The 27,423-nt window shown below is 39.0% G+C and overlaps 1 protein-coding gene across 3 annotated transcripts in view; it reads left to right on the forward strand.

The window, feature by feature from the left end:
- The window catches only part of LOC124167497 (zinc finger protein 205-like), a 127,987-nt gene that overhangs the window by 42,305 nt on the left and 58,259 nt on the right, over nt 1-27,423 (forward strand). Inside the window, exon 7 of one of the 3 annotated variants that reach the window (XM_046545424.1) lies at nt 18,144-18,489. The exons of 1 other annotated variant lie outside the window; for it this stretch is intronic. In XM_046545424.1, coding sequence (XP_046401380.1) covers nt 18,144-18,489 — 346 coding nt within the window. Of the gene's footprint in view, nt 1-18,143; nt 18,490-27,423 lie in introns of those variants that run through there. One more of the 3 variants, XM_046545425.1, reaches the window with a different exon arrangement.

Raw genomic sequence — 27,423 nt, forward strand, 5'->3', positions numbered from 1 at the left:
TGTACGAGGTCATTCATCCCCTTGCTGTGCCATTGTGTTTAATGCCGCGAGTTCCCATCTTGACCGCGAGCCCCAGAACCTACGAAAAATTAAGAACTCGGATAATAATCTCAGTTCGACGGTGCATGGCTCACGGGAGTGTTCCGTCACAATATTAAAAATGTATTCATTAGACGGGAACAATTCAAGTAACAGACTATTTTTGGCCTTCGTCATCCATCTCACAACCAGTCACTGTGCCGGCGAATGCGGTTGTTTTAGGCACAACATGCACATTGCTCTCGTGAGCACGTGTACTGGAAATGGTGTTTGATGGATAAGAATTTTTACATCAGACTGAAATCCATAATAGCAGTGTAAATGCCGAGTGGAGAGCAAACATTTTTTTAGTGAGGTGGCGTTTTCCTTCAGAATTTTGAAAGAGATATGGGTCGAATCAACAATATGACCTGTGTGTCTTGATAATGTACTGTTATTATCTAGAATATTGTTTGAAACCTTTAATGAATATCTTAATTACTCGCCAAAATCCTGCGTTTCCTGGGACATAGGCAACCTAGCAAAAAAGTAAAGAATTGATCGTTTTTCCGCATTCATTTTGTAATCGTATCGTTATTAGGAAAAAAATTTTTCTCCTAGTGGAGTTCCAAAAAAGGAGGGTAGTCTTAGAATCGTGTTCGCCTTAGATTTGTGCTAATACGGTGTATGAAATTGTTTTTCGTTTTATAATGTTCTATAAACAATTTTCATAAAATATTTTCCGTTAAATAAGAAAGAATCAATTTATTATATTCTATAAACAATTTAAATAAAATATTTTCTGTTAAATAAGAATGATTGGGGTGGGGAAATTCGGTTACTGTACAGTAATAACAACGTGCGCAAAAAACAATCTCTCGGCGAGGAATTGAAAAAGGACCTCGGGTGTCCGGACGGAAGAAGGTCCGAAGGGTATTTGGCGTCCAGGCAAGAGCGCGGTTGGGCTGGTCCTTTAGTCGGCCCTGCATTTTGCAAACGATAGATCACGTCGTAACAGATATCATTTTTCATTGCGGCATTAACATTCACGGCGTTTGTCGCGTACGTTAATTTTCTGTTGATATACGGCCAGTGATTTTCTTATTGTTGGCTTATTAACGGACCGTGAATTTAGCGAAATTGAGACTGTGAAAACCTGAAAAATAACCATGAAAACCGGAAAAATAACCGTGAAAACCTGGAAAAAGCCGTGAATTTCATTATTCAGGTAGAGTGGGAACCCTGATCGAGTTGAATCACCATCGACTTGTACGCATACTGGAAAAAAGATTCTCCTCTTTTGGATGACCTCGAAATCCAAAATGTGCGCACGGGAGGCTTTTTAAAGGCTCATAAATACCTTGTTTCGCCGAGGCAACAGATAACGTTAAGTTGGCAAAATTCCAGAAAATCTCCCTTTTACTAGATATTCGGTAGTTTAGAATTCGGAATTAGCGATCTTCTGCTGTCTCTTTAGTTCACTCATCTTTATTAATGCAATGACGATTTTTCGAGTACCTGCTTACAACTTTTTTATTACCTATATTAGAAATGCTTTAGTCACCTACATGCCACTTTTACAGAAAAAATTTTAAAATTTCTTTGAGGCCACTGAAATATGCGTAAATGGAATCACTAATTTCAATAATAATATTCCATGTGGGAATGCTTTTAAGTTGATCAATATTATAATTTTCTAAAAATATTTCGTTAAAACAATTGTCATCTTCTCATTACTTATTTTTACTACCCATTTTTTTAGCTGATTCCTGAAAAGTATTTTCCAACCTTAATTGGGCAAAGAACATTTAATCAATGATTTTTTTGCTGCATTCAGCACCTTTTAGTTACTTAGAATAATATTTCTTATTCATAAAAATCCATTCAAATCATTACAGACCCTAAAACCTGAAAAAAATGGCAGGTCCTCATTTAGTGTTTTTCCGCATTTAGTGTTTTAAATTTTGTCCCCGCTGAAAAACCTTAAATCAGGATTCTGCTGTACTGTGTCCATGGTCAATTCAGAATGGATTAAAATAGTGCTACGAAATTTTAACTCTAGATAGCTGATGCCAGATTCAACCAAAATTACTAATGATATGGTAAAACCTCTTCACATCGTAATGGAGGGGAGCAAAATTTGGGCAATTCGATGCATGGAGGTTCACTACAGAGAGGTTTTAGTGATAGGCACCATTTTTATGTATCCTTCGGAAATGAAAGGCAATACTGTCTTTTAAACCATTATATTTATGTGCTTAAACAAACATGCATGCATCAGTGATTAACATTGAACATATATAAAGCTGGTTTTAAAAAGTGTCTTCGACGCGAGGATTGGGAAGTCGTCAGACACTAATGTTCCTCTGGTTTAAATAATTCAAAACCTATGGAGAGTAATTCATTAAGTCCAAGTAAAAGCCCGTTTTGGCAATAAACAGTGATAAATATAGCATTAAAGGTTATATTGACGAATTTTATAGTTTATCTAAAGAATTTTATGGTTTTACTATGAGTGAGAATGATCAACAAATGTAGAGCATATGCAACCCGCGTGCCACCAAAGATGTCTTCCTGGGGTGGGGCGTGCTCACTCTTGTGACCAGCCAGAGTCGAGCTTTACGGGACCGCCTGGTTCTCTGTTCGAAGCCACCTATGAGATGGTCCATAGGAAATCGGAACTAACTCCACCGCACAAAGTACCCCCACCCCGTCGACCGCCCCCACTCTCCTCCCCCTCTGTGTCGGTTAGGAAGAGGGGAAGAGGGTACACAGGGGTGAATGGCATGGCGAGAATTTCTAACGGTGAAATGCTAAGTTTTCTAAGAAATAACGGCGAATTTTCGTCGACACCCAAGTAGCAAAAGAATATTGAAAAATGATTTTAAAATTATTTCAAATGATTTTAAAATCAAAATATCATAAGATGGCTAAATTCATGACTTTTTCAAGATTTTAAAATAATTTTAAAATAATGTATTAGGCGTTGATCTTTTTAAGTCTTGTACCATTTGATCTCACTTTGTTGATAGTATATTCTTGGATATGCAGGAAGTAATGGCTTATTTTTGCCAAAAATGCTCCTTTTTTAATTTCACAGAAAAATAATTATGTGAACATTATTTTAAAACAATTTCAAAATTATTTTACACACATTTTAAAATAATTTTAAAATAATTTTGAAATAATTTGATAATTATTTTCTAATCATCTTAACATAATAGTAAAATCATTTTAACATAATTTTGAATTAATTAGATCATTATTTTGAAATCATTTTAAAACGCTCATATAAATTTACATTGGTACATGTAATCTTAGTCATACCAGTGTGATAAAATAAACCAGTAAAAAAATTCTCATTCCTTGGAGGTGATTGTGGATAACTGACAAGTAGCTTTACAAAAAACAAGTAATACAGATGATTTTGGAGACTTTGTCTACCAAAAATGAATCCCTTTTTTCAAAAGTGAGTTTGAATTTCGCCATCTTGAAATCCACAAAACTGTACTTCTTGGCAGTTTTCCATAATATTTCTAGAAATTTAAAATAATGAATTTCCGGGAAAAATATCCCAATATGAAGGCATATCATCAAAAAATGGACATTGAACGATCCGAGAATGCAATCAAGGAACACCTGAATACACTCCCAATATGTGCTTTATTGCATACTGAAAAGGGATAAGACCTGAGTAAATAGATTCATTACACAAATTAGTTTCTAAGTTAATCACTGACGTATGATTTCCAAGTTGTCAAAGAGATCATGGTAATGGTGGGATTTCCGTGAAAGCTTACGGATCAGGAGATTCTGTAATTCTCTCGATTCATGTACCACTTCCTTCAAAACATTAATGTCTGTTGACGCTAGAATAATTGTTAGGTGGGAAATTTGTTTTTTACTGTTCCTGGCTCAGTTCAAAATTTCAAATGTGTTTACTTATATCATATTATCATAGCAATTAATCATTTTAAAAAGAGGCTGAATTAGTTACAACATATTTTAAAACTATTTTAAAATCTATATTTCATAGCTCATACAAGAATAGGACATATTTTAAACTTATGTTAAAATAATTTTGAAATGGTGAAAAAAAGATTTGTAACGTTGAAACAGAGAAAGCTAATATGTTTTCAAAATTATGTTAAAATCATTTTAAAATGTTCTCGCAATATATTTTAAAATAATTTTTACATAAGATTTTGCTACTTGGGCAAAGGCCCCTTGGCGGCATTTAGTTTTTGAAGCCAGAAATTGTCTTCAACGTGCGACGAACAGAAGTAGTTGAAAGTGTACCCGTCAAGAAGAAATGGAGAAGAAGAAGTGTTATGTTACCGGCTGCTCGACGGTTGGTGGTAGACTTTACAGGATTCCTATCAACGTGGAAAGGTACGTTTATTTACTTTTTGATTTTGCTGATACGTTTAATAGTTAAAAGGGCAAAGAAGAGCTGAGGAAGTCCCTCGACGAAACCGTATTGTAACCCAGTTCTTATAAGTTATTATAAATTATAATTACTCTTTTGGGCAATGAAATTGTAACGTCGCCTTTGCATTTACGGTCACCCTGTTTTAAAAATTGTGTCATACCAATGTAACGGTTTAATTTTCGGAGTAAATACTCATTTTAGGTAATTTTCAACTTAATGACTTCCTACGAACATTCAAATTTGTAGTGAACATAAATTACCCTTTGGAAGGTGAAAATGTTTTCGTCGTTGTGAGCCCCCGAAGTATTACTTTGTGATGCAGTTAAGCTACTTTACTATCTTCCTTGTTCTTAAGTATTTGTCGGTTAGAAAAAGTATTTTTGAATTAAATGGCGTATTAAAGTTCATAAGCGCCCAAGTTCCGAGTAAAAGTAGGTAAAGTTGCGACTGAGGTTGTTTAGCAAGTCAGTAAATGTCGGATTATCGCTCCCTAAAGCCGTGCATGAAAATGTTTTATTCGATTTAGCATGCAGTCTTCTCAGTATGTAAGATATACCGTTACATTGTTGATCAATACGTGTATCTTTTAAAAGATACGCGCATTTATCAACGTAACGCCCGTGATATTGCATATCATAGCATCGCGGCATGGTAAACTAAATAACTATCTCATGGGTAATTAACTCATTTTATTTAGGCAAATGTTTATATACATTATAGTCAATGATGGAAAATGGCAAAAAGAAATTCATGCGGTTACGTCTAGGGATTCAAAGATTTGCTTCGGAGTCAGAATTCGAATTGGAAAATCAATTGCCTCGACAAGGATTCAAACTCGCTACATAGGGTACATATTCTAATTCGGCGCCATTGAGTTCGATTGTAAAAATGGCTCTCAATCCAGAGACAGGAATTCGAATTCTGGTTTAGGCAACTCATTTTTTCATGACATTATGGCGTTTCATTTAGTTCGTCTTCATATTTCTTTTTTCGTCGAAGTGGGAAGCAGTGCTCTTGTAAAAAACAGAGTCGGAACAGTTGTTAATAAGTGAAAGTCATAAATCATTTAATTGAAACATAAAAAAAATATGTTATGTTTTCGAATTTCCTGATTGGATTGATTGCGTAAGTTTCCGTAGATGAGTTCTTAATAGAAAGTGAAAATTATTTCCATCAGCAATCATTTTCGCCATGAAACATTAAAACATGCCTAGAACCCAGATATCCCAATAGCTGATCAGGTGTGTGTGATCTTGGCAAATTTAATACTATGTATTTTAACATGGCATGGTCGTTTTACTAATAGCATACCTGAGAATGGATAATGGAAGGTCGTAACCTGGCTTAGCCAAATTATTTTTTTTTCATGGTTAATTTCATCCTTGATGTAGATAACTTTGCACCTGCATGCAGGACTGAATACACTGTTACTTGTTTCATTCAGTTGCTGGAAGTACACATGTAGTTGTGTTTTGGTGAAGCATTGTGCTGCTATTGAAATTGACTAAATTCTCCTGTAACTTACTCACGAATATCATTGCATAACCCTGTCATGTTCGAATTTTTAAAGTAATTAAGTTTGTAACTTCCTAATAGTATTCAAACTTATAAAATGATTAATTACTGCCCTCTTTATTTCTGCAGGGCAGAGGTATGGTGGAGATTCTGCATGAATCCAATTCTGGATCGATATGAATTGAGGAAACTACACAACAGCTTCCAAATATGCATAAAGCATTTTGCCACTGATGCATTTACCTACCCATCTTCAGAGGTGCTCCTCCGTTCTGCAAAGCCCACACTTTTCCCCCCTACTGTCCATCCTGTTCAGCATCTGACAACATCCGCGGGGCCCACTACATCATCTTCCTCTGACAATGAGCCTCTCCTTCCCATCGCAGATGTACATGAACCACCACAAACACCTGCTCCTCCTGCTGCCTTGTCATCTTCTCCTGTTCAACCACAGCATACCTCTTCACTGTCTCTTCTCTTGCCTTCTCCCTGCGATGAACCACAGTCTTCCTCTGCTCCTCCTGCTACCTTGCCATCTTCCCCAGATGTTCCTCCAACAACAACGATGAAAGATATAATAGCCACACCGAAGAGGAAGAGGCTTAGGACTCCCATCCTACACAGTATAGGAGTGACTCGAGTCAGCCAACTAACGCCAAGGAAAAAGATTTTGGCAGCTGACATTGTAAAATGTCGCCAAAAATTGCAGGGGCTAAAAAAATTGAGTGGAAAATACAGGAAAGACATTCAGGGGTTGAGTGATATAACCAAAAGTGATTTCATGGTCTCTGTGGAGAGTAGTTTATCTCCAGCTGCAATTCTGCTTGTTAAGTCAATCATAAAGCAAGACCAGGTCAGACCAAAAGGAAGGCGCTGGACACATGAGGAGAAGGTTATGGCTCTCTCATTATTTAAGAAAGGGCCTAAAACTTACAGGTTTCTGAAGAATTTCATCCCGCTACCTGTGAAGAGCACCTTGGTGTCTCTCTTGAAGACCATCCCTCTGAAAACCGGTATTAGCAGGGAAATTTTTGCCCATCTTCGTTCAGCAGTGGAGAAGTTGGAGAATAAAAATAAATATTGTGCCCTGCTCTTTGATTAGATGGCTATTAAGCCCCATATAGAATATGACACAACAGAGGACAGTATTTGTGGCTATGTTGACCACGGCAGCAAAGGACGAGAGGGCATAGTGGCCAAACAAGCCTTGGTATTCATGGTGAGAGGGGTTCGACGAAGGTGGAAGCAACCACTGGCATTCTACCTCAGCCATGGGTCGACCCCAGCCACCATCTTGGCTGAGCTGATTAAGGAGATTTTGAAGGCATTGGCAGAAGTAGGGCTTTTTGTCATAGCCACTGTGTGTGACATGGGTGCCTCCAATGTGAAAGCCCTAAAACTTCTTGGAGCCACCTACTCCAGACCTTATTTTCAATGTGACGCACAGAGGATCATCACCATTTATGATCCCCCACACCTCCTGAAGAGTTTCAGGAACCTTTTCTTGAAACATCAAGTTAAGGTTCCTGTCACTTTATTTGGAGAGGAGAAAATCCTCATAGCCAAGTGGGAGCACCTGCGAACTCTATCCCAGGATGATCACTCCATAGCCTATCTTCCACTCAGGTACGTAATGCCATATCTCATTCTTCATGACAAATTCTTTTCACAAACTCTTTCATATTCCATAAATATTTAGTGGTGGCAGTCTTGGCTGAGTCCAATAATGCTTTCTAATGTATTAGAATTTAACTAACATCTGAAGTTAAAAATTCTTCCAGTTTGCCTATAATTTCCACACAATTCATAGTATGTACTCGTTGAATTACTACAATACTTGTCATTGGTTGTGTATTTATAGCCTCTTCAACCTCACGGAAAGGCATTTGTCACCATCATCCCGGGAGAAGATGAGGGCTGACTTGGCAGCAAAGGTTTTCAGCAGGCATGTAGCTGCTGGAATTCACATGCTTGTTGGAAAAAGTAAGATCTCTATATCAACTTCAGAATAACATGTGAAATTGAATGTATATCTTTGAAATACCCAATGTAAAAAGGATACCTTTTTTAACCAATTATTCATTTTTGTAGATGTCCTGGGAATGGATGGGCTCGGTACGGCAGAGTTCCTTATGGAAGTAAATGATCTGTTTGACAGTTTCAATGGCAGCAATTTGGAGGTGAATGATGGGAAAAACTGAAGTGTGCCGTGACACTGGACAGCCATCACCACCAATTTTGGAGGGAAATGGAGGAGAAACTGAAGGTGTGGCAGTTTCAGAGGAAGAGGAGATTTCACCCTCCATCCCAAAATGGGTGGCTGGCGTCCATTAGAGGTATGAGGATGCTGTGGAGGATATTAAATTAAGAAGGCTTTCTCCACATGAACCCCCTCAATTTTAACCAGGACCCATTGGAAAACTTTTTCAATGTGGTCCGCCAGAATTGTGGGGGGAATGATCACCCAAATGCCGCACAATTTAAAGCTGCCTTTAAGGCAGGGTTATTAAACAATTTAGTGTCAAATCATACCCCAGGGAACACTAAGGATGATGGATGTATGATGCTGGACAACCTTAGTGCATTTTTTTCACAGGGGGGAGAGCATTGTGTGGTTCCTCCCCATTCGGAATCAGGAGGGCCAATGAAAGTCCTACCTGATTCAAAAATCGTTTCAGTGACTCAGGTTGCATCTAATTTCATTCGAGATTACAAGTCAAAATTCAATTGCAATGCTTGTTGCAATCTTCTTCGTGAAGAAATGTCTGGTACTGCAAATGTGTATAGTATCTTCCTTTTTGAGGGACTGGGACAGGTTGAAGTAGGCCCTTCGGAAAGAGTTATAACTTTAGTTAAGGAGGTGTTGAAGGAGGTGAGAAATTACCTGGAAAAGGAGGGCCACAAAAACCAGCTGCTGGGATCAGTGAAAAATTCACTTTTACAGTCATCCAATTTGTCAGGTCTCACCTGTGGGCTTCATGTGGAAGAATTTAGAATTTTTTTTATTAATTACATGTCTCTTGCTGGGATAAGAAAATTCTGTGTAGAGGAAAGTAAAAAAATGTTGGGAAGTTAATGGCCGATGGTTAATCATCTTTCTTATCCCAGCATTAGAAAAAGTAATATTTAAAATAAATTCTAAATTCTTTCACATGGAGCCCAAAGTTGGGACCAGACAAAGCAGTAGACGGTGCAGAAGCAGTAGACAAAGCAGCAGAAGTACATTTTCAGTTCTCTCAGTGTTGAGTCGTCTGACTTTCATCATCTGACTTAGACACTGTGTCCAATCAATGTAAATTAGTATCTGATAATCTAAGTACCTAACTGGTGCTGACACAAACTCCTTGATTTTAATGTTGAGAAGTCCCAAATTGCCTACTTTAAAAATAAGAACAAAACAGACTATTCTATTAGTGTTCACATTAACCAAAAACCAATTCCCCAGGTGGAATTTGTGAAATTTTTGGGCTACAGCTTGATGCTTCGCTTACTTGGGAATCTCATATTAATATACTGACCAAGAAGTTAAGTTCCAAATGTTTTCTAATACAATCCATAAAGTCCACTGTCTCTCAAGACGTGCTGATGGCCTTGTACTATGGACAGATTTACTCCCATTTAATATATGGCATTTTATTCTGGGGTTCTTCACCCCATGCATCCAAAATCTTTAAAATGCAAAAAAGAGCTGTGAGACTAATAGCAAATTCTCATTATCTTGCCCCTAGAAAACCAATTTTTAGAAAGTTGGTCCTTCTACCTTTTCCTTGTGTCTATATTTTACATGTATTGTTGTACACTCATAATAATTTGAACCAATTTAATAAAAACAGTGCTGTACACAATCACTACACCAGGAGCTCTAATGACCTACATGTACCATATGTACGCACTGCAACTGCATCATATGGTCCTAACTTAATGGGTCTTAAACTGTACAATGCACTGCCCAATGAATTGAAATGCATTAATAGTTCTTCCATATTTAAAACCAGAATCAAGGAAATTTTACTCCATAAAATGTACTACTCAGTTGATGATCTCATTAATGACCGAATATAATATTGTTTTTAGTGTTTTTTCTTCTAATTCTTGTAATTATGTTAATTAAACTGTTACATGTCTGACCAGCCCTATATCATGTACTTGATCACTGGACTAATGAACTTAATAATATTAATAATTTATTGACGGGAAAATTACCCAATTACAAAAATGTACAATTATCATAAGATTGAAATATTTTTAAGCTCTTAAAAATACAGGAAATAATCGTATAAACTTGCTGTAAAAACCAACAATAGAAAAAATAAACACAGTAGTTAAAAATAATGGATTGAATAGTCACATATCTCTTAAACAGTGGAAATAGACATTATCATTATACACAAGAACAAATTATTTAAGTCAATGCACAAACAAATCTAGTTTTCTCTTTAAATTCTTTGGATTTAAATTACAAAGGTCAATGTTACTACATTTGTAGTTAATGCTCTGCATAGTTCTGGTTAAGGGTGAGTGGAAGGTGTAATTTCGAATAGAATGAGGGAGTGAAAACATGAATGTTTGCCTAGTGTTTAAAATGGGGACATGGAAAGGGATCATTTCTACCAGATGAATAGAGTCTGTCTCCATGCAGTAGACGGTGAAGGAATGTTATGTCCAGGTGTAATCGACGGGTTGTCAAAGGTAACAGATTAAGAAGGGATAGTTTTAAGTCATAAATAATAGGGAGGATGTTAAATCTGTAGGATACTAATCTTATGAATCTGCTTTGCACACTCAATAGCTTTGATGTGAATGTTATAGAACGGGGACCATACAATAGAGGCATACTCAAGAATAGGCCGAAATGAAGTGCAATAGAGGATCTTATAAGTATGAATATTATCAAAATCTCTTGAAATTCTGAATATGAAACCCATTGTTTTAGTAGCTTTTATGACTATGGATTGGATATGATACTGAAATGTCAGGGATGAATCAAATGTAACACCTAAGTCACATATTCTACTAACTCTAGAGATAGTAGCATTATTTAAGCTATAGTCGTATATAATTGGAGACTTAATTTTATGAAAGGTTATTACATTACATTTTAATGCGTTTAGTACCATGAGGTTATCATTACACCATTTTTCAAATTTGTAGAGACAATTTTGCAATTTGTTACAATCCTCAAGTGATCGGATGCAGCCATAAATTTTTAAATCGTCAGCATATAGTAAGTACTTGAATGGATGCAGGGGGGAAGTTGATATCATTAATATACATTAGGAACAGAAGTGGCCCCAAATGTGACCCTTGTGGTACACCAGAATTGGCAGTGAAGACAGAGGACAGAACTCCGCTCACTTTAACATACAAGTTCCTATCAAGTAGGTAACTTTCAACCCAGGATAGAAGTTGACCACTTATACCATATGCTTTTAGTTTAGCAATTAGAATTTTATGATTAATTTTATCAAATGCCTTTGAACTATCTGTATAGATTGAATCAACCTGAGAGTGCTAGGACATGGAATTTATTATGTACACCCATGTCTTGTATAGCGCAAGGGATGCGTTCCTTGGGGTCTTTGCGCTATACGAATTTGCGTTATACGAGAGCGTTTTAACATAGGGAAGATAGGGATGCGTTCCTGGTAGCATAGGTCTTGGGTATTGAATTTCCTCTAAAACATCTATATTCCCATAAAAAGCCTTAGAAAACATTATTTCTATAAATATTTATAGTTTAAAACATCTTTAAAGATAGTCATCTTACTGCATCCGTGTTAGTTAAGAGAAAATTATTTTGCCCTCCCACTTGTGTTATTTATGTCTTTATTATGTCACATTTTGTTCTATTTTACCACTATTTACTTTGTTTATTCCACAACAGTTTTTGAATAAGGTTGTACATCAAATATCACTACACATCATGATCAACCAATATGTTAGCTTTAGAACCTTGCCAAATGCAGCCCAATGTTACCACTTCAATATCTGTTTTCAAGGTTTTAAATGCTATTTCATGGTGTGGAATACTCCAATTTTCATTTCCTCACCATGTTCATGTATTATTGTTTACATTTTAAGAGGGTAATATGTAATAATCAACAACTGAAAGATTGTATGATGAAATATGTTGCTGTGTATAGATAAAGGATATTTGTTTGATTTCAATAGTTCTGATTTAATAAAATAATTGCGTTTAAATATATTTATTTCAGTCATTCATTTAATATCCCTTTTAACTCTTTGGTCAACGTAAATTATAGTTCAAAATAATTTATCCAGAAGGAGCTTAATTGGATTTCTAAATGTTTCAGTTCAAGTAGCAGATGAACTTTAGCCAACAATTATTGCATTCTGATGTTTACTGGAGTAATTTTATCTTTATAAACGTTTGAAGTTCTATTAATTTGTGGTGGCAGGGTCTAATTTCGAAAATTTTTACATTCACGCTGTCACAGATGATCACTGTATTTTCTTTTCAGCCAAATAGATGATACGCATTACTCAATCTTTCACGTCAATGTCTTTATTCCATTGAAGATCTTAGAATCCATAGATGACTCTTCATTTTGCACTTTGATTCCTGACTTTAGACTACGTTTCATTGGAAATAACTCCATCGAAAAGGAGGCCAAACTGAACCTGCCAAATGGTGTTACCTTTGCTGTGAAAGCAGACATTACATGGCCTCAAGAATTCTTCAGCAACAATGATACCTAAGGCGCTCGAGATTTTTTACTCATGTATCTTTTTAAGGACTATCTGCTTATGGAGTGATGTTAACGCTATTTGGCAGTATCGTAAACTGCCCGAAAAGTAATCGCTACTTTTTAAGCAATTCAAAAATCCCGGTCCACAGCCGCAACGCGCGACGCTAGCGCACCCTGGTAGATGTTCCACAAAACTTGTCCGTGACCTACGACAACACAAGCGAGCTCGGGAAGCACGTCAAGGTCAATACAAAGAAGACGACATCGGCTGCTTGTGACGATATCTCGAGAACCACTGGTCACAATTGGAATATATTTTAGGAGCAGCATTCAAAATGTCCAGTGTATCATTAGTTACTGTAGAAAAACAGTTGAAAAATACCATCACCTTCGTATCGCCATTCCTATCCGAAAAACAGCTGAAAATACCAAAATTTCTCAACTTTGAGTGCGATGCAGCACGTTTTCCTGTCATCCAATTGCAATAATATTTTACAGTCGATATGTTTTCACACACCAGTTGGCATAAAATGAGGGGGCGTCCCGAAAGAAATTCGAAAAATCAAAAAAATAAGGACCACCCTAATGCCCCATTCTTCTATTGAGAAACTGAGACGAATTCTTTTGTTTTTATGTATTTGTGCGTAATTTAATCATGTATATTTGGTATGGTTTTTTTTAACAAAAGCGTGGTTTCCTTCTTTTTGCCTAAATCGAAAGATTGTTACTCCTGGAGCACATATTTCACACTTTTAGATTTTTTAATGACGATATCTAATTTTGCGGTTAAATGAAAAGTGAAAAATTTCAAGCGAGAAAAAAGTGACGGCTAAGTATGAATGCTGGGAAAACTCTGTGTGACGTCATTCTGGTTCCCGCTGCTGCAGTGAGGTGACCTTTGGGCGAGGTTTTGAGCGCTGATACGATGCAGGATGCTAGCAGGTAGCAGAGTACCCTGCTAGCTAGTAGCGTTTGGCTTAAATAAGGATTATTATTCCCCTATCAAACGAAAGAACTTTCCGAACTTAGATATTTGTAATGTGTGATTATTAAGAGATGTTTCCCTGAGCTCTGTGCCTCATGCATGCATTGGTAATCTCAGACGATGTAAAACTCCTATCTACTCGTATAGAAACTAGGTCCCTGTGACGTCACGTGGAGTGGCATCGCATGGGTGCCAATCTGGCTTTTTTCAAATGAGGATAAAATTGACCATTGCCATTCGTCTAAACTGGAATTTCAAAAAACCAAATAATTTGTATATTATGAATAAACTAATGGTGGGTGACGAATCGCAATCAATGCCTTTCGTTTTCTTTGATGAAGGAAGCTACCCTATTCCTAAAAAATAAACGGTTATACGAACATCATTAATACGAACCTCCAGTTTTTCGCTCTCACAAACTTCGTAATAATGACAGTCTATTGTAGCTCTCACAGCTATGTTTGCATTCGCTGTGTCTTTTGCGTTTGATAAATTTTTAGTTACCCTGCATCCAGTGATTGTTACGTGATCAATTTTTCTTACTAAATTGACCTGTCATAAGACTGTGAATTTGATGGTGCTAAGACCCCGAAAACCTGGAAAAAACTGTGAATTTTATAATTTACTTGGAGTGGGAACGCCGAAATTACTAATGGTGTTTATTACTGAATCTCCGGCAGGCAAAGCATTGGAAGTGGAAACGTACTTTGAGGGCCGGGGGTGTGCGGAGGAGTGTAAAGCACAAGAAAAAATAAAAAGGCACGGTTGAACACAAGTATCAATCCATTAAATAACAAAAGAAACGGTCGATTTAGAATAAAAATCACCTCTCTGAACTTTGGTAGCGAGGAAACCAACTAAAGGATTTGGGGAAAAGACGAGGTTAGGAACAGGGATGGAGGATTGCTCTACCTTGGCTGTAGGAGGTAGTGGTGGTCGAAAAAGGTGCCTTTGGTCGCCTCCCGGGAGCAGCTCTTCTCACGCCCAGACACTCGACAAGAGTTCAACAGATTCAGGCTTCAAGTGGTGGAAGTTAGACATTATAATTATAGTATTCTACCGATTAAGGTAGGTTTCCATGGAGTACGCAAGAAGTGATCTGGGAGCCTCCCTTTCCTTCCAGCACTGCCTTCTTTAACTCACAGTAAGGCCTTCTCTCTTTCAATCTACCTAAAAATCCTATTCTTTTCCTTCCCCTCCCTCGTTTCCCCAACATTCTACCCTCCAACACCATTTTCAACATCCCCTCACCGCTAAGCACTAACTCCATCCAAACCTTCTGTCTCCTGCGTATCTCATCTAAAAGCTGCCTCTCCTCGCCAACCATATCCAGCACTTCGTCGTTCCTTTTCCTCTCCGTCCATTTCACCCTCTCCATTCTTCTCCATACCCACATCTCGAACGCCTCCAATCTTCTCTCGTCTTCTTTCCTCAGTGTCCACGTTTCCGCACCGTAGAGAGCTACACTCCAAATCAAACTCTTCACTAACCTCTTCTTTAAACTCTTACACAACGATCCTCTCAGAAGCTGCTTTCTGTTCATGAACGCCTCCTTCGCTAGTGCAATTCTCTTCCTGATGTCCTTACTACTGTATCCGTTTTCCTCTAATGTGCTGCCAATCTGCTCAACCTGCTCAAGTTTTTCACCACCCACCTTTATCTTGACTCTCACATTTCTCGCTCGTGATGCTTTACAAAACCGCATAACCTTAGTTTTCTTGTGATTAATGGAAGTTAGACATATTTAAGTTAATAAAAGATCGTAGCACTTTTCCACAAGAATTTTTAATGCATACATTGCGTTTCGGCTCACTCAATCTGGCATTTACAAGGTTAATTGTGATTCATGCAACATGTGTTACATCGGTCAAAGAGGCGGAAGTTTCATTACCAGAATGAAAGAACATAGAAGGTGCTAGAAAAATGGGAATGAAACGTCACTTCTCGCCAAACTCCTTCTACAGACTTTGCATTGTTGTAATTTTAAACCTGAAATTCTACATTTAGAAAGTAAGGGCACAAGACTGGATGTTTTTGAGCAATTCGAAATTGTACAAAGTGATTTGAATACGCTCGTGAATGAGCAAGTGTTTTTCACCCACGCCCCTCTCCTAAAGATACCCTTCCCCAAAAACAAATGGGGAAATTCTTTCTTCACCCACGCCTTAAGTGACCCCAACATCCACGGGGTGTTTCCTGTCCGCCCACCCTTTCTCCGTATTGTGTTTGACCATTTTCTTTTGCTTGCAATTTCCTCCCTTGTACCCCCACTAACTTTCTCTCCTTCTCAGCTAACCCAAAGGGACTCCTCACCCCCGCCTCTTTTCCTGCATCGCTACTTACTCCTCTCAATTTCAAAAGACACGCGGTCTCTTTTTACCCTAAACCGTCCCTTTTTTCACTCTTCTCAACACCCCCTCCTCCCGTTTTGCTATGGTTCTTCCCCACGTGTCGTCATTTTACAGTTATGACTAGAACCCTCCCTCCAACGTGGGTTCTCCACATCCCGTAGTTGTATCTTTTCCCACTGTCTCTGCTCTGTATGCCTATTCCCATCCCCCATCCTCAAAGATGTCAAATCCTCTCCTACCCCCTCCTTTCTCAAGGGTATAAAAGGGATTTTCACATGTTCTGAAGTGTCTTGTACCAGATGATGGCTCAGTGAGCTGAAACGCGTTGTACGCATTAAAAATTCTTGCGGAAAAGTGCTACGATCTTTCATTTACTTAAACTCGACTAGAGCTTTAGCAAAACAATGCACACCGCTCGCGGACAAACATTCCCTTATACATCAGACTCCTGATTATCCGGCTGCAGTGTATCCGTGTTGCGCATTATCCGTATGCATGATCTTCACTCCCACTCAATTTTTTCTGCGATCTTTATTTTAAGAAATCGGATGCGAACTCATCCGCGTTACTGCATTAATGCGAAGATACACCAGGCTTATTATTTCTGTTAGAATCCCCTTCATAGAATGGAAGTGATCGCGCACTAGCTGCATTCAGTGGAGTACCATGTCTCTGTTTTCCAAGCTCTGCAGTGCGCGACCGAGGTCCTTGATCACGGATACACGTCCCGCAGCAGTTGCAACCCCGGCAACTAGTGCCAGACGCGACTACGTGGCGTGGTGCCTGACAGTGTAGTTTCCGACGTCGAACAGTGGTTTTGAGGCATTCCTGCAAACCACTTTACTGTATCCGTGATCACGCAGACACCGATGAGGGGTTTTTTGAAACCAGGCCTTACATGGAGCATTAATGATACGACTACAACCATGTTATCATCGCTAAAAAAATTCAAAAACTGGCAAAGAAAATTCTCATTGAGTCCGGGGAGCACTCTAAAATAACAGAATAACTGCATAAGTAGTTGTATATTGTTTGTTTTATGTAAATAATGAAAATTAGAAGATGTTCAAGCAAAAGTTTGGATTGATGTTTTCTGATTTCCGTATTTCTCCGAATATAGTCCCCCTCCGAATATAGTCCCCCCCCCCTAATTTTGGGGCTTCAGTTTCGGGAAAAGTTGAAAAAATGCATTTGAATATAATACCCCCCCCCCTTTACTTTTACCACGGGCATTTTTGGAAAAAAGGGGCGACAATATTCAGACATACATATGGTATTCGTGCCATATCTCCCCATCATTAGTCCATATACAGTGAGACCTCATTCTACGTCACCGCGTTTAACGTCATTTTGCGATAGCGTCACGAAAATTTTGAGATCGTCATTCATTTATCGCACCTTCGCTTCGGGATAACGTCAAGTCTTTTAAATTTCGCACGAGAAAAAAGGTTGCAGGTTGTTCTTTTTGTGGGCGGTAATACAGTCAGTCTTTACAAAGTATAAAACGGTGTGTTTATTGTTAATTGCGATGACGGTTTTAGCAAATTTTCTTCAAAATGCATTCATAGGTAGGTGCACAAGGTTTTACTTGACATAATGGTTTTCAGGAACCTAAAAAGTTATTTCAAGGAATTTTCCGTGTAGAACTCGGGAGTTTTTGTCGTCACTCTTTTCGCCGTGTTCACAATAATTTTGGTTCCTGTAACTGCGACGATGTTTCAGTGATGATAATGCCCAGGCGACACTCGCCCCGGGCGACCACCATAGCGAAGCCGAAAAGCAAATGCGGGAAGATGCAAAAATGCAGAAGGATTTACGTCACTGCTGCTATTGTCGTCGATGAAGACAGGAACTCGTATTTATGCCATAGTTTGGCATTCCTATCGTAAAAAATGCCTCAGTTGTGATACGCTAAAATTTTTTTGCGTAGGAATTGTGAGGTCTAGGAGCCGATATTCACTTTTAACATTGTTTCTTATGGGATATTATGTTTCGATTAACGTCATTTCATTTATCGTCACATTTTTCAGGAACGGTAAGTGACGTTAAACGAGGACTCACTGTAATCAGGAGTGTGCTGTATTTTATTTCGCATGGTGACCACCTATTGTTCCTTGTTGTCTCCCTCCTAGATCTGTGGTCGTGCGTTCAACCGCAAGGACAAGCTGTCTCTCCACCGCAAGACACACAACGCAGAGAAGCCGTACCAGTGCCCCACGTGCCTCAAGTGCTTCTGCCGCAGCGACTACCTGCTCATGCACTGCAAGACTGTGCACCTGGAAGAGGAAGTGTCGAAATTCCCTTGCTTGGCGTGCGGCACGGTGTTTGGCAAAGGCAAGGACCTCTTGGCACACATACGGACTGCACACTTCTCGTGTGCTGACTGCGATGCGGCCTTTCTCACGGAGGGGGAACTTGCGGCGCACGCGGAAGCGGAGAAACACAACAGTGGCCAGCAGCTGGATTGCGTTGACTGTGGTAAGACTGAAGGGTCACTGAAATGCCACCTTATTTACAGTAATACCTCTTCACATCGTAATTGAGGGGACCAAAATTTGGGCAATTTGATGTATGGAGGCTCACTATGGAGAGGTTTCAGTGATCGGCACCATTTTTTCATATCCTTTGGAATTGAAAGGCACTACTGTCTTTTAAACTGTTATATTTATGTGTTTAAACAAATATGCATGCATTAGTGAGCATATACCGTATATCTCCGAATATAGTCCCCCTCTGAATATAGCCCCCCCCCCCCCTAATTTTGAGACCCCAGTTTTGGGAAAAATTTAAAAATGCAAAGGAAGGCAGTTTTTCTGTGGTTAGCAAGTTAAGATTCTAGTCAATAAAAACTATTTTTTTTTCTGTGAATAATAAGAACAAATCTGTTTACACATTTTCCATCACAACAAAATAACTATTCCTAAAATATGTTGTTATCCATTGCATGTATCAGTAATTTATAGTTCCTTAACCAGATGTAATGAAGTAATGAGAAAATTTTTCAACTATCCAAGGCTATTGTATTTTTTTAAACATTCACAAATAATTAATATTTTTGATTTCCAAATGACTACAGACAATGTAAATATATAAGCTTTACCATAAAGCCCATAAAGAGTATTGCATTTGGCCCTGAAACTTCCTTAGACCCAGTGTAACACACCCATCAAGTCATGTCCAATCCAAGTGACTAGAATAATTTAGGAAATCTAAATAAAATTGTGTTAAATAAATTATAAATATTATAAAAATATTGCCATCTAATGCCTGCTAAGCAAAATAATTAAACTACAGGACTTACAAATATCAAAGTAATAAAATTAAGAAATAAACTTTTTCCAACAAACATAAACACTGAAAAAATATGTTATCAATTTTCAATGCCTCGTCGCGAATCATTGCATAAGTTACACAAAGAGTTTCTGCTCTGCATTTGCGCACAAATTCGACGATATTTTCCTCTAATTCTTTGAATCTGCCGCATCGAGACCCCCGAAATGACTTCCGCGATGTATTAGCGCTTTGCAAGCGCTGTAAATACTATGATTTACGGCGTATTCTGCAACGGCTATTTTTAAATTGGCATCGAAACTCCGTCTTTGATGGCTTCTTATCTGCCGCAGGCCTCATCTTTCTACTTGATCCATCACCTCTCTGTTGAACGTAAAATTATTTTTAATAAAGAAAATATCGCGGAAATAATTGCGAAATATTATGTGACGTAATTTATCGATCCTACTTACCCTGGCAAATTGAAGATATTCCTCCATAAATTGATGGCACTTTCGATGCTGAGTCGCTGGATTTCGATCAAATGCAGTAATGCTGGCGCTTCTGGTTTAAAGCCATTGATTATTGCGCCTTTTCAGAAACAAATGCATAACTATTGCGCATTCTTGTTCTGTGAAGGCGGTAAAGGCAGTGGTTGTAAACACGAACCGCACAGGCACATGGACATATAGTAGCTACGGCCGCAATGAAATGCGAAATCGTCACGAAAGGTTTACTTTATCTGTTTATTTTTCGCAATGATTTAAATCGTGTTACTATTAAATGAGCGACGGGTACTTATACTATTGATTTAATTCTAGTGTTCGATTAGTGTGATAGTGTGTGTTTAGTTTTGATTTTAATTATTTATTGTCTCTTTATGTTGTTTTGCCTCTTATATTATGTTGCCTCTTATTGTCTCTGCAAACGATCATTCTCCAATATGCTGCCCAAATAGTTAGTTTTGCAAATAACTGAATTTTGATGAATGGAGAATCATAAAAATCTCATTTAAACCAATAAAATCCAATTTAAATAAAAAAATCAACAAAAATGATTTTTTTCAAAAAAATCAAGATTGTTATCAACCCTGCACACAATGCTACCACTTTATCTGATATGGAATGTTTCTCCAATGTATTGGAATTGTAGTTCTGCTGTGAATTCTTCTCGGGTTTCCATCCGGGTGAGCTACATCTCCATCGCTGCCGACGTTTCGATAGAATCCTTTTCTATCGTCATCAGGGCCGATGATGCCAGTAGGAAAATGCCAGGTTTATATATCCTCGGTCTTTATGTTGGGTCGTTCTGATTGGCGGAGAAAGAGAACGCTTTTCCCGCCCCTTTCAAAATCGGGTTCCATGCCTTACTTAAGTTGAAACCCTCGTCTCTGTTGAAGTTTTTCTTGGAGAGTCTTATTTCAATTGCCTCCTTGGTGAGGCGATCCCAGTAGCCGCTGGAGTGGCAGAGTATTTTGGTGTTTTCCCAGCGAATCGCGTGGTCGAGATTGATGGCGTGCTCCGCAACCGCCGATTTCGATGGTTGGCACAGCCGGAGATGACACTTATGCTCTTTGATTCGGGTCTTGATCGTTCTTCCCGTTTCACCGATATACTCCTCACCACACTCGCATGGTATGCTGTAAACACCAGGCAATTTCAGTCCTGCAGGGTCTTTGGCACGGACTAAGACTTGTCTTAGTTTTTTGTGAGGCAGATGCACTGTCCGTATGTTGTGTTTATGAAGAATGCGCGAAATCTTGCCGGATACCGTAGAGACGTACGGCAGGTATGCGTTGGCCACCGGTTTCGGCTCTTCTTCATGTGTCTTCCTTTTTCCTTCAAAGGCCCTCTTCAGGGCCATGGAGATTTCTCTCGAGCTATAACCATTTCCACGGAATGTCTTCTTCAGATGTCCGAGTTCTGCAGGAAGGCTTTGCTGGTCGGAAATGACTTTGGCTCTATGTAATAAAGATGAAAGAACCGCTGATCGTTGTGCTGGATGGTGGTGACTTCTTGCGTTTAAGTATAAGTCGGTGTGAGTCGACTTTCTATAAACCTTATGGCTCAAACTCCCATCTTCTTTCCTTTGCACCAATATGTCAAGGAATGGCAATCTTCCTTCTTTCTCCGATTCCATGGTGAATTGGATGCTCGGATGTCGGCTGTTCATGTGGTCCAAAAACGGCTTCAGGGTGTCAACCCCATGTGGTCAGATGACAAAGGTATCGTCCACGTAGCGATAAAAGTATTTTGGCCGGAGGGGAGCCGAGTTGAGCGCATGCTCCTCAAAATCTTCCATGAAGAAATTGGCAATGGCCGGAGAAAGTGGGGATCCCATGGCCACGCCGTCCTTCTGTTCATAGTAACAGTTGTCGAAGGTGAAGTAAGTCGAAGTAAGCGCGTGGTGAAAGAGCTTCACTGTGTTGGCATCGAATTTCTTCTCTAGGAGAGACAGAGTTTCATGGAGTGGCACTCTGGTGAATAATGACACCACGTCAAGGCTGATCATGATGCCCGATGGATTAAGGTAGATGCCCTCTAGGATTTTGACGAAGTCAGCGGAATTTTTCACGTGATGTCCACAGTTTCCGACGTGGGGCGCTAGGATGCCTGTTAGATGTCTGGCAAGATTATAGGTTGGCGAGCCAATGGCGCTAACGATCGGTCGTAGCGGGATACCATCCTTATGGATCTTCGGTAGCCCATACATCCGTGGTGGGGCTGGTGCCGGTGGCCGCAAGTTCCGTGAAATCTCCTCGGGATGTTTGATTTCTTGATGAGTTCAATAGTCCGTTTCGTTATTGATTCAGTGGGGTCCCGTGGCAAAATCCGGTACGCCGCATCGTCCAGAAGGTCTAACATTTTCCTGCGATAGTCTTCCGTTTTCATAATGACGGTCGCGTTTCCCTTGTCTGCCGGCAAAATGGTGATGTCTTTGTTCCTTGTGAGTCTCCGAAGGGCAGAGAGTTCACTTGGCTTAAGATTAGCCTTGGGCGGTTTGGCCTTTTTTAGGAACGTGGAAACTTCATTCCTTATTTCTTCTGCTACGTCATGAGAAACTTTCCTCACCGCCTGTTCTATCCCCCCAATGATGTCTTTGATAGGAATCTTATGCGGCGCTGGTGCAAAATTCAATCCTTTGGAGAGAACCGCTCTGGTGGAGTCATCAAGTTCAGTGTCAGTTAGGTTCACTACCACTCGTTTTTGGTCGATTGCTGGTGCCTTTGGCCGACGTGCCTGTAGATGATCAAATTTCTTATTCAATCTCTCCGTTTCTTGCGTCAGGAGTGATTTTGCCGTGGCCATTGTGATTCGGTCAATAAACTCCCAATCGGAGGGTGAGAGTTTTGTGGACAGCCACAGGTGAAGATTTTTCCCGTGTTTGGCGTTGGCGTCCAGTAGTCTTCTCTTGTCATGAATCCTTTCCCGTACTAAGGCTTTGCTAGCACGCTCAAGGATCCGTTCTGCTTTTGGCGACATAACCGAGGATTTTAATCTGGCGAAAGTTGGAATTACTCCTTCATCCCGGCATCTCAGAAGGAAGGTGAGACTACAGATAAGTGTCGCCCTCTCCCTCCGCTTTGCAGCAAATTCCTGAGTGCTGCGGTAGATATCCTCCCCGTAGAGGCTGGTTATGTAAGATTTCACTTTTTCCCGGCGTATGATGGCAGTGAATTCTTCTCGGGTTTCCATCCGGGTGAGCTCCATCTCCATCGCTGCCGACGTTTCGATAGAATCCTTTTCTATCGTCATCAGGGCCGAGGATATATAAACCTGGCATTTTCCTACTGGCATCATCGGCCCTGATGACGATAGAAAAGGATTCTATCGAAACGTCGGCAGCGATGGAGATGGAGCTCACCCGGATGGAAACCCGAGAAGAATTCACCGCCATCATACGCCGGGAAAAAGTGAAATCTTACATTGTAGTTCTGCTGTTTCTCCAATGCAAGCCCTGCAATTCTAATGACTTTGTTTGCAATCCACTTGACGGCAGGAAGAACCGCACAATTATTCTCACAATTTTTATAGCCTTGTGGTTTGAGGCATCAGCTAAAATAGCGATGAACTCTGATTCTCTAAGTTCCTTTTGCAGTGGTTCCATGGCAAAAGGAGAAAAAACATTTGTAACAATAGCCTCAGCTTTAGTTCTAGCACGTGCAAACTTGCCATTAAATAATTTTTGCTCAAGCTTTGAAGTGCAATCCATAGAACGGAAACTGTGATTGTGATTGAGAGTATGAATTAAATGCCATTGCTTCTCCTTCAGCCAGCTGCTGTTTGTAGTTCCTCCTTTCCTGCTTCTGTATTTCGAAAGAAATTTGTTAGAACTGATGAAGGGGAAGCTGCTGTTAGGGTAGACCCGACACCCGGGGCAATCCCGACACCCTACTTTGCGGTCGTATTTAGAGGGCCAGGCGCTGCTTTTTAGTGCTGATGCGTTGCGGGCGACATTGCAATTAGTGCTTGGTATGCTCCTGTCGTCTGAGCAAACAAGTTGTTTTATGGTGAAGCATAATTCATTTTCATAGTTTTTCATCTAAAAATTGACTCCCATACAAATCAATGTAGCACTTTAACAGCACGTGTCATTGTTATAGCTCTTAGATTAATAAAAATTACGTAATATAACTAACGTTTTGGTATATCTCTTGTTAAACTTCAACGTTCAGAGTAGTCTCCAGGGTTCTGTAACCACCATATTGTTCTTTCGGGGTAATGCCGACATCCTATGAGGGGGAAATACCAACAGGGTGTCAGTATTTCCCCATTTATTCTATACTTTTGCATGAGACTGTTGTTAGGGCCTTATTGTTTATTTTAAATGACCTCCAGATGGTGAGATTGAGGAAACAGACCGCGGAGAGGGGGAAATGGAATGGGGAGACCCTTAAAAAGGCGTTTGAGTTGGTTCAAAGTAGAGGAACTGTTAAAAGGGTGGTGGCTGAATTAGATATTCCCAGAATCACCCTTCATGACCGTCTGAAATCCAACTCTATGGCCAAACCAGAAAATCTTACTTCACACCAGACCAGGAAACCATTTTATCTAATCATATTAAACAGTTGCCAAACCAGTTATATGGCATAAATTTGACTGATTTAAGGCAATTAGCGTATGATCTTCCTGAAAAATTAAATGTTAAGCATAATTTCAATAGAGAGAGCAAAATGGCTGGCGAGGACTGGGCTAGTGGGTTTTAAGTCCTGGTGGTCATTTTTAAAGATCGGGCAAGTATTATTTATTATGAAATAAAAGAAGCTATCGCCGAAATATCACGCGAATTTTTTTCCTTCTGTAAGAGTTGGTACTTCTTACCTTCTAATATTCCTTTGTTTATCCGTGCTCTTGAATATGCCCAATAATTACGTAAATAGCGTTTTCACAAATAAACAATCAGCAATCAAATTATTTTCTTATTTTTTACCACTGTCGGGATTACCCCTAAGGCCTGTCAAAATCACCCCAGTGACCAGGGAAATACCGACATCTGGTAACAGTCACAGAAAACACTTTTTTTCCTTCATAAATTACATTAGTTTGTTAACATAACATATCATACGGATGTAGAAAATTCGAACTAATTTGCAAGTAGTTCAATGAACGATGTAGCTAAATTAGTAAAAAACATAAAGTTAAAAATGCCTTAAGGTGTTGGAATTGCCCCAGTCTACCCTACTGTATTTCTGTGTTTCTCAGTCTTTAAGTGGTTGGAAATGTCTCCCCCACCACCAGGAGCTACTGAAAATTCACATCTGCACACTGTGCAGCATACATCAGAATCAGTCCTGTTCTTTTGAACGAAAGGAAATTCCTTTTGCAGTTCCCTGCCAAATTTGCAATGCCGTTTCCCCATTTTTCCTAGGCTGAAAGTTTCAGTCAGATTTTCAGTGGTGAGTGATGAGGAAAGACTAGGAGGAAGAAAGTGAGATAGCTATGCAGTAATTGGCATTTGTTCTGTGTTGTCTTTTAGTAATTTATTAAAAAAATATATTAAATTTTGTACTTAAAATTTTCAGCATACCTGTCGTTTCAAAACGCTCAACCTTAGGTATGATAGTTATGATGTTAAACTTGCTGAATTCCTTACTGAAGACATAAGAGTTAACCCTTAACCAGTGACGTGAAATTCTTGTTACACTACCAGTGACGTGCGGTCTGGGAGACCGCAATAAATCAAAAATTCATAAAATATTGCTACGCCATTTTTATTTCTTTGTTTAATTTTTCTTTGAATGCTCAACTATTTTAAAACCGATATTAAAATTTTTACACTCCCAATACGAACCAATTTGTCATAAAAAATTGTGATTTGAAGCAGGATCAAACAACTGATGCCAAAAACACTCGAATTATAATTATTTAATTTATGTATCAATATTTCGCCACATTCAAAAAAGGCCTTAAATGTTAAAGTTGGAAGGCTAAGTAGTAAGTAGCCATGAAATTTATCCCGCTTATTCCTTTTCTTGATGCGTTCTTAGTAAGTGACGTGTGGTCTTGCAGACCGCTAATCGAATTGAAATTCAAATTTACAGAAATTAATAAAAGGAACGTTAAATTTTAAGAGTGGGATGTCCTTGTTATGCAAAAATATGAAGCTAACGAGAATTATAGATATTTTGAAATTTTAGAAACGCAGCGGTCTCTCAGACCACACGTCACCGGTTAAGGGTTGAAGTAGGGAGTCAAATAGTGAAGTCTCGAAAATTAACTGATTTGTAAAGCAAAAGTCCAAAGCCTGTGAAGGTGACAAATCCCAATGGCCCAAGCCAAAGCCCAAATACCAAGCAAAAACCTAGCTAAGAATAACAAACGAAAGCACTGTCAAAGGCAAAGTCAAAAGACTAAATTCTAAAACCACAAAGAACATGCCATAAAATTACAAAGTTTTAGCTTAGATTCACAACTTACGGTCTGCTATGGTGTTTACCGTTACATATCAAGTTTTTTTAACTTAGTTTTTCAGCATTCATTTAGAAATCAATGAAAAAGTCAGCAAACGCACAGTCAGTCTTCCGAAGACCGTTGAGATATCCATACTAGACGACGCAACCGCGAATCTCCCGCTTTGACGTTCAGACAGATCTCTGAGATTGAGCGATATACCAATACATAGTTCAATTGATACTCACTTGTGACTGTGCAGCACTTTGGCAAGGAAGTTAATTTAACTGCTGTAATTAAAGAGCCGTAAAATGTCCCGTTATTGTAGACGGCTAAAATAATAAAAGTAAAAAGTTGATGGGTTAATTTTTCTTGTCTCTTGTTAATAATAACCTTGAATTAATCCCAGATTTTTGTTTGGGCAACAAATTTATAAACTAACGCAAAATAAAAGTTTCAGTATTTCACACAGATGCAAGTCAAAAACCAGGTCAATTGCCTGTCCCGGGGAACATCGCAGGGACACCGGGACAAGCATTCTGAAAACGGGACTGTCCCGGGTAAACTGGTACATACATATGGTCACTTTACTGTGGAGAGGTTTCAGTGATAGCCACCATTTTTTTCATATCCTTCGGAAATGAAAGGCATTGCTGTCTTTTAAACCATTATATTTATGTGTTTAAATAAACATGCTTGCATTAGAGAACATATATTTATTATTTAATAATTACAGAATGCGAGTGCTATCGCGTGACTTTTGCCAAGATTCGAGAGAAAACGATGTGATCTCCCTTAATTCAATAGTCACTTAATACGATTAGGATACAGTAAAACTTCGATTTTACGCACTTTGATTTTACATCAAGGCTCGTTTTTATGCAGCAACACTCAAGTCCGACCGGAAAGCATAGGGAATTCCAATGATGAAACTTCGATTTTACATCTTTTCTTGATTTTACACAGTTTTTCGATTTTGTGCGGCATAACCCTAGTCCCACAGAGGCCGCTAATCTTGATTTTACGCAGTTGTCTTTCGACTTGTTTTGAAAATCCCGACTGGAGCAATATGAAGTTAGGTTATTTATTCGTCTAAATGAGTTGCAAAAATGAATACAAGAACGGTTGAAATGACGTCGCGCTGTTGAGAGTGAACCTAAAAACATCGCAAATCTAATTATTGCTTCCCCTTACACCCTCTCAGTAATATTTCAGGCTCCTTTACGAATGCAAATATCGCTCTTATTGTTAG

The sequence above is a fragment of the Ischnura elegans genome, chromosome 11 (assembly GCF_921293095.1).
Source record: "Ischnura elegans chromosome 11, ioIscEleg1.1, whole genome shotgun sequence".
In the NCBI taxonomy this organism is placed as follows: Eukaryota; Metazoa; Arthropoda; class Insecta; order Odonata; family Coenagrionidae; genus Ischnura; species Ischnura elegans.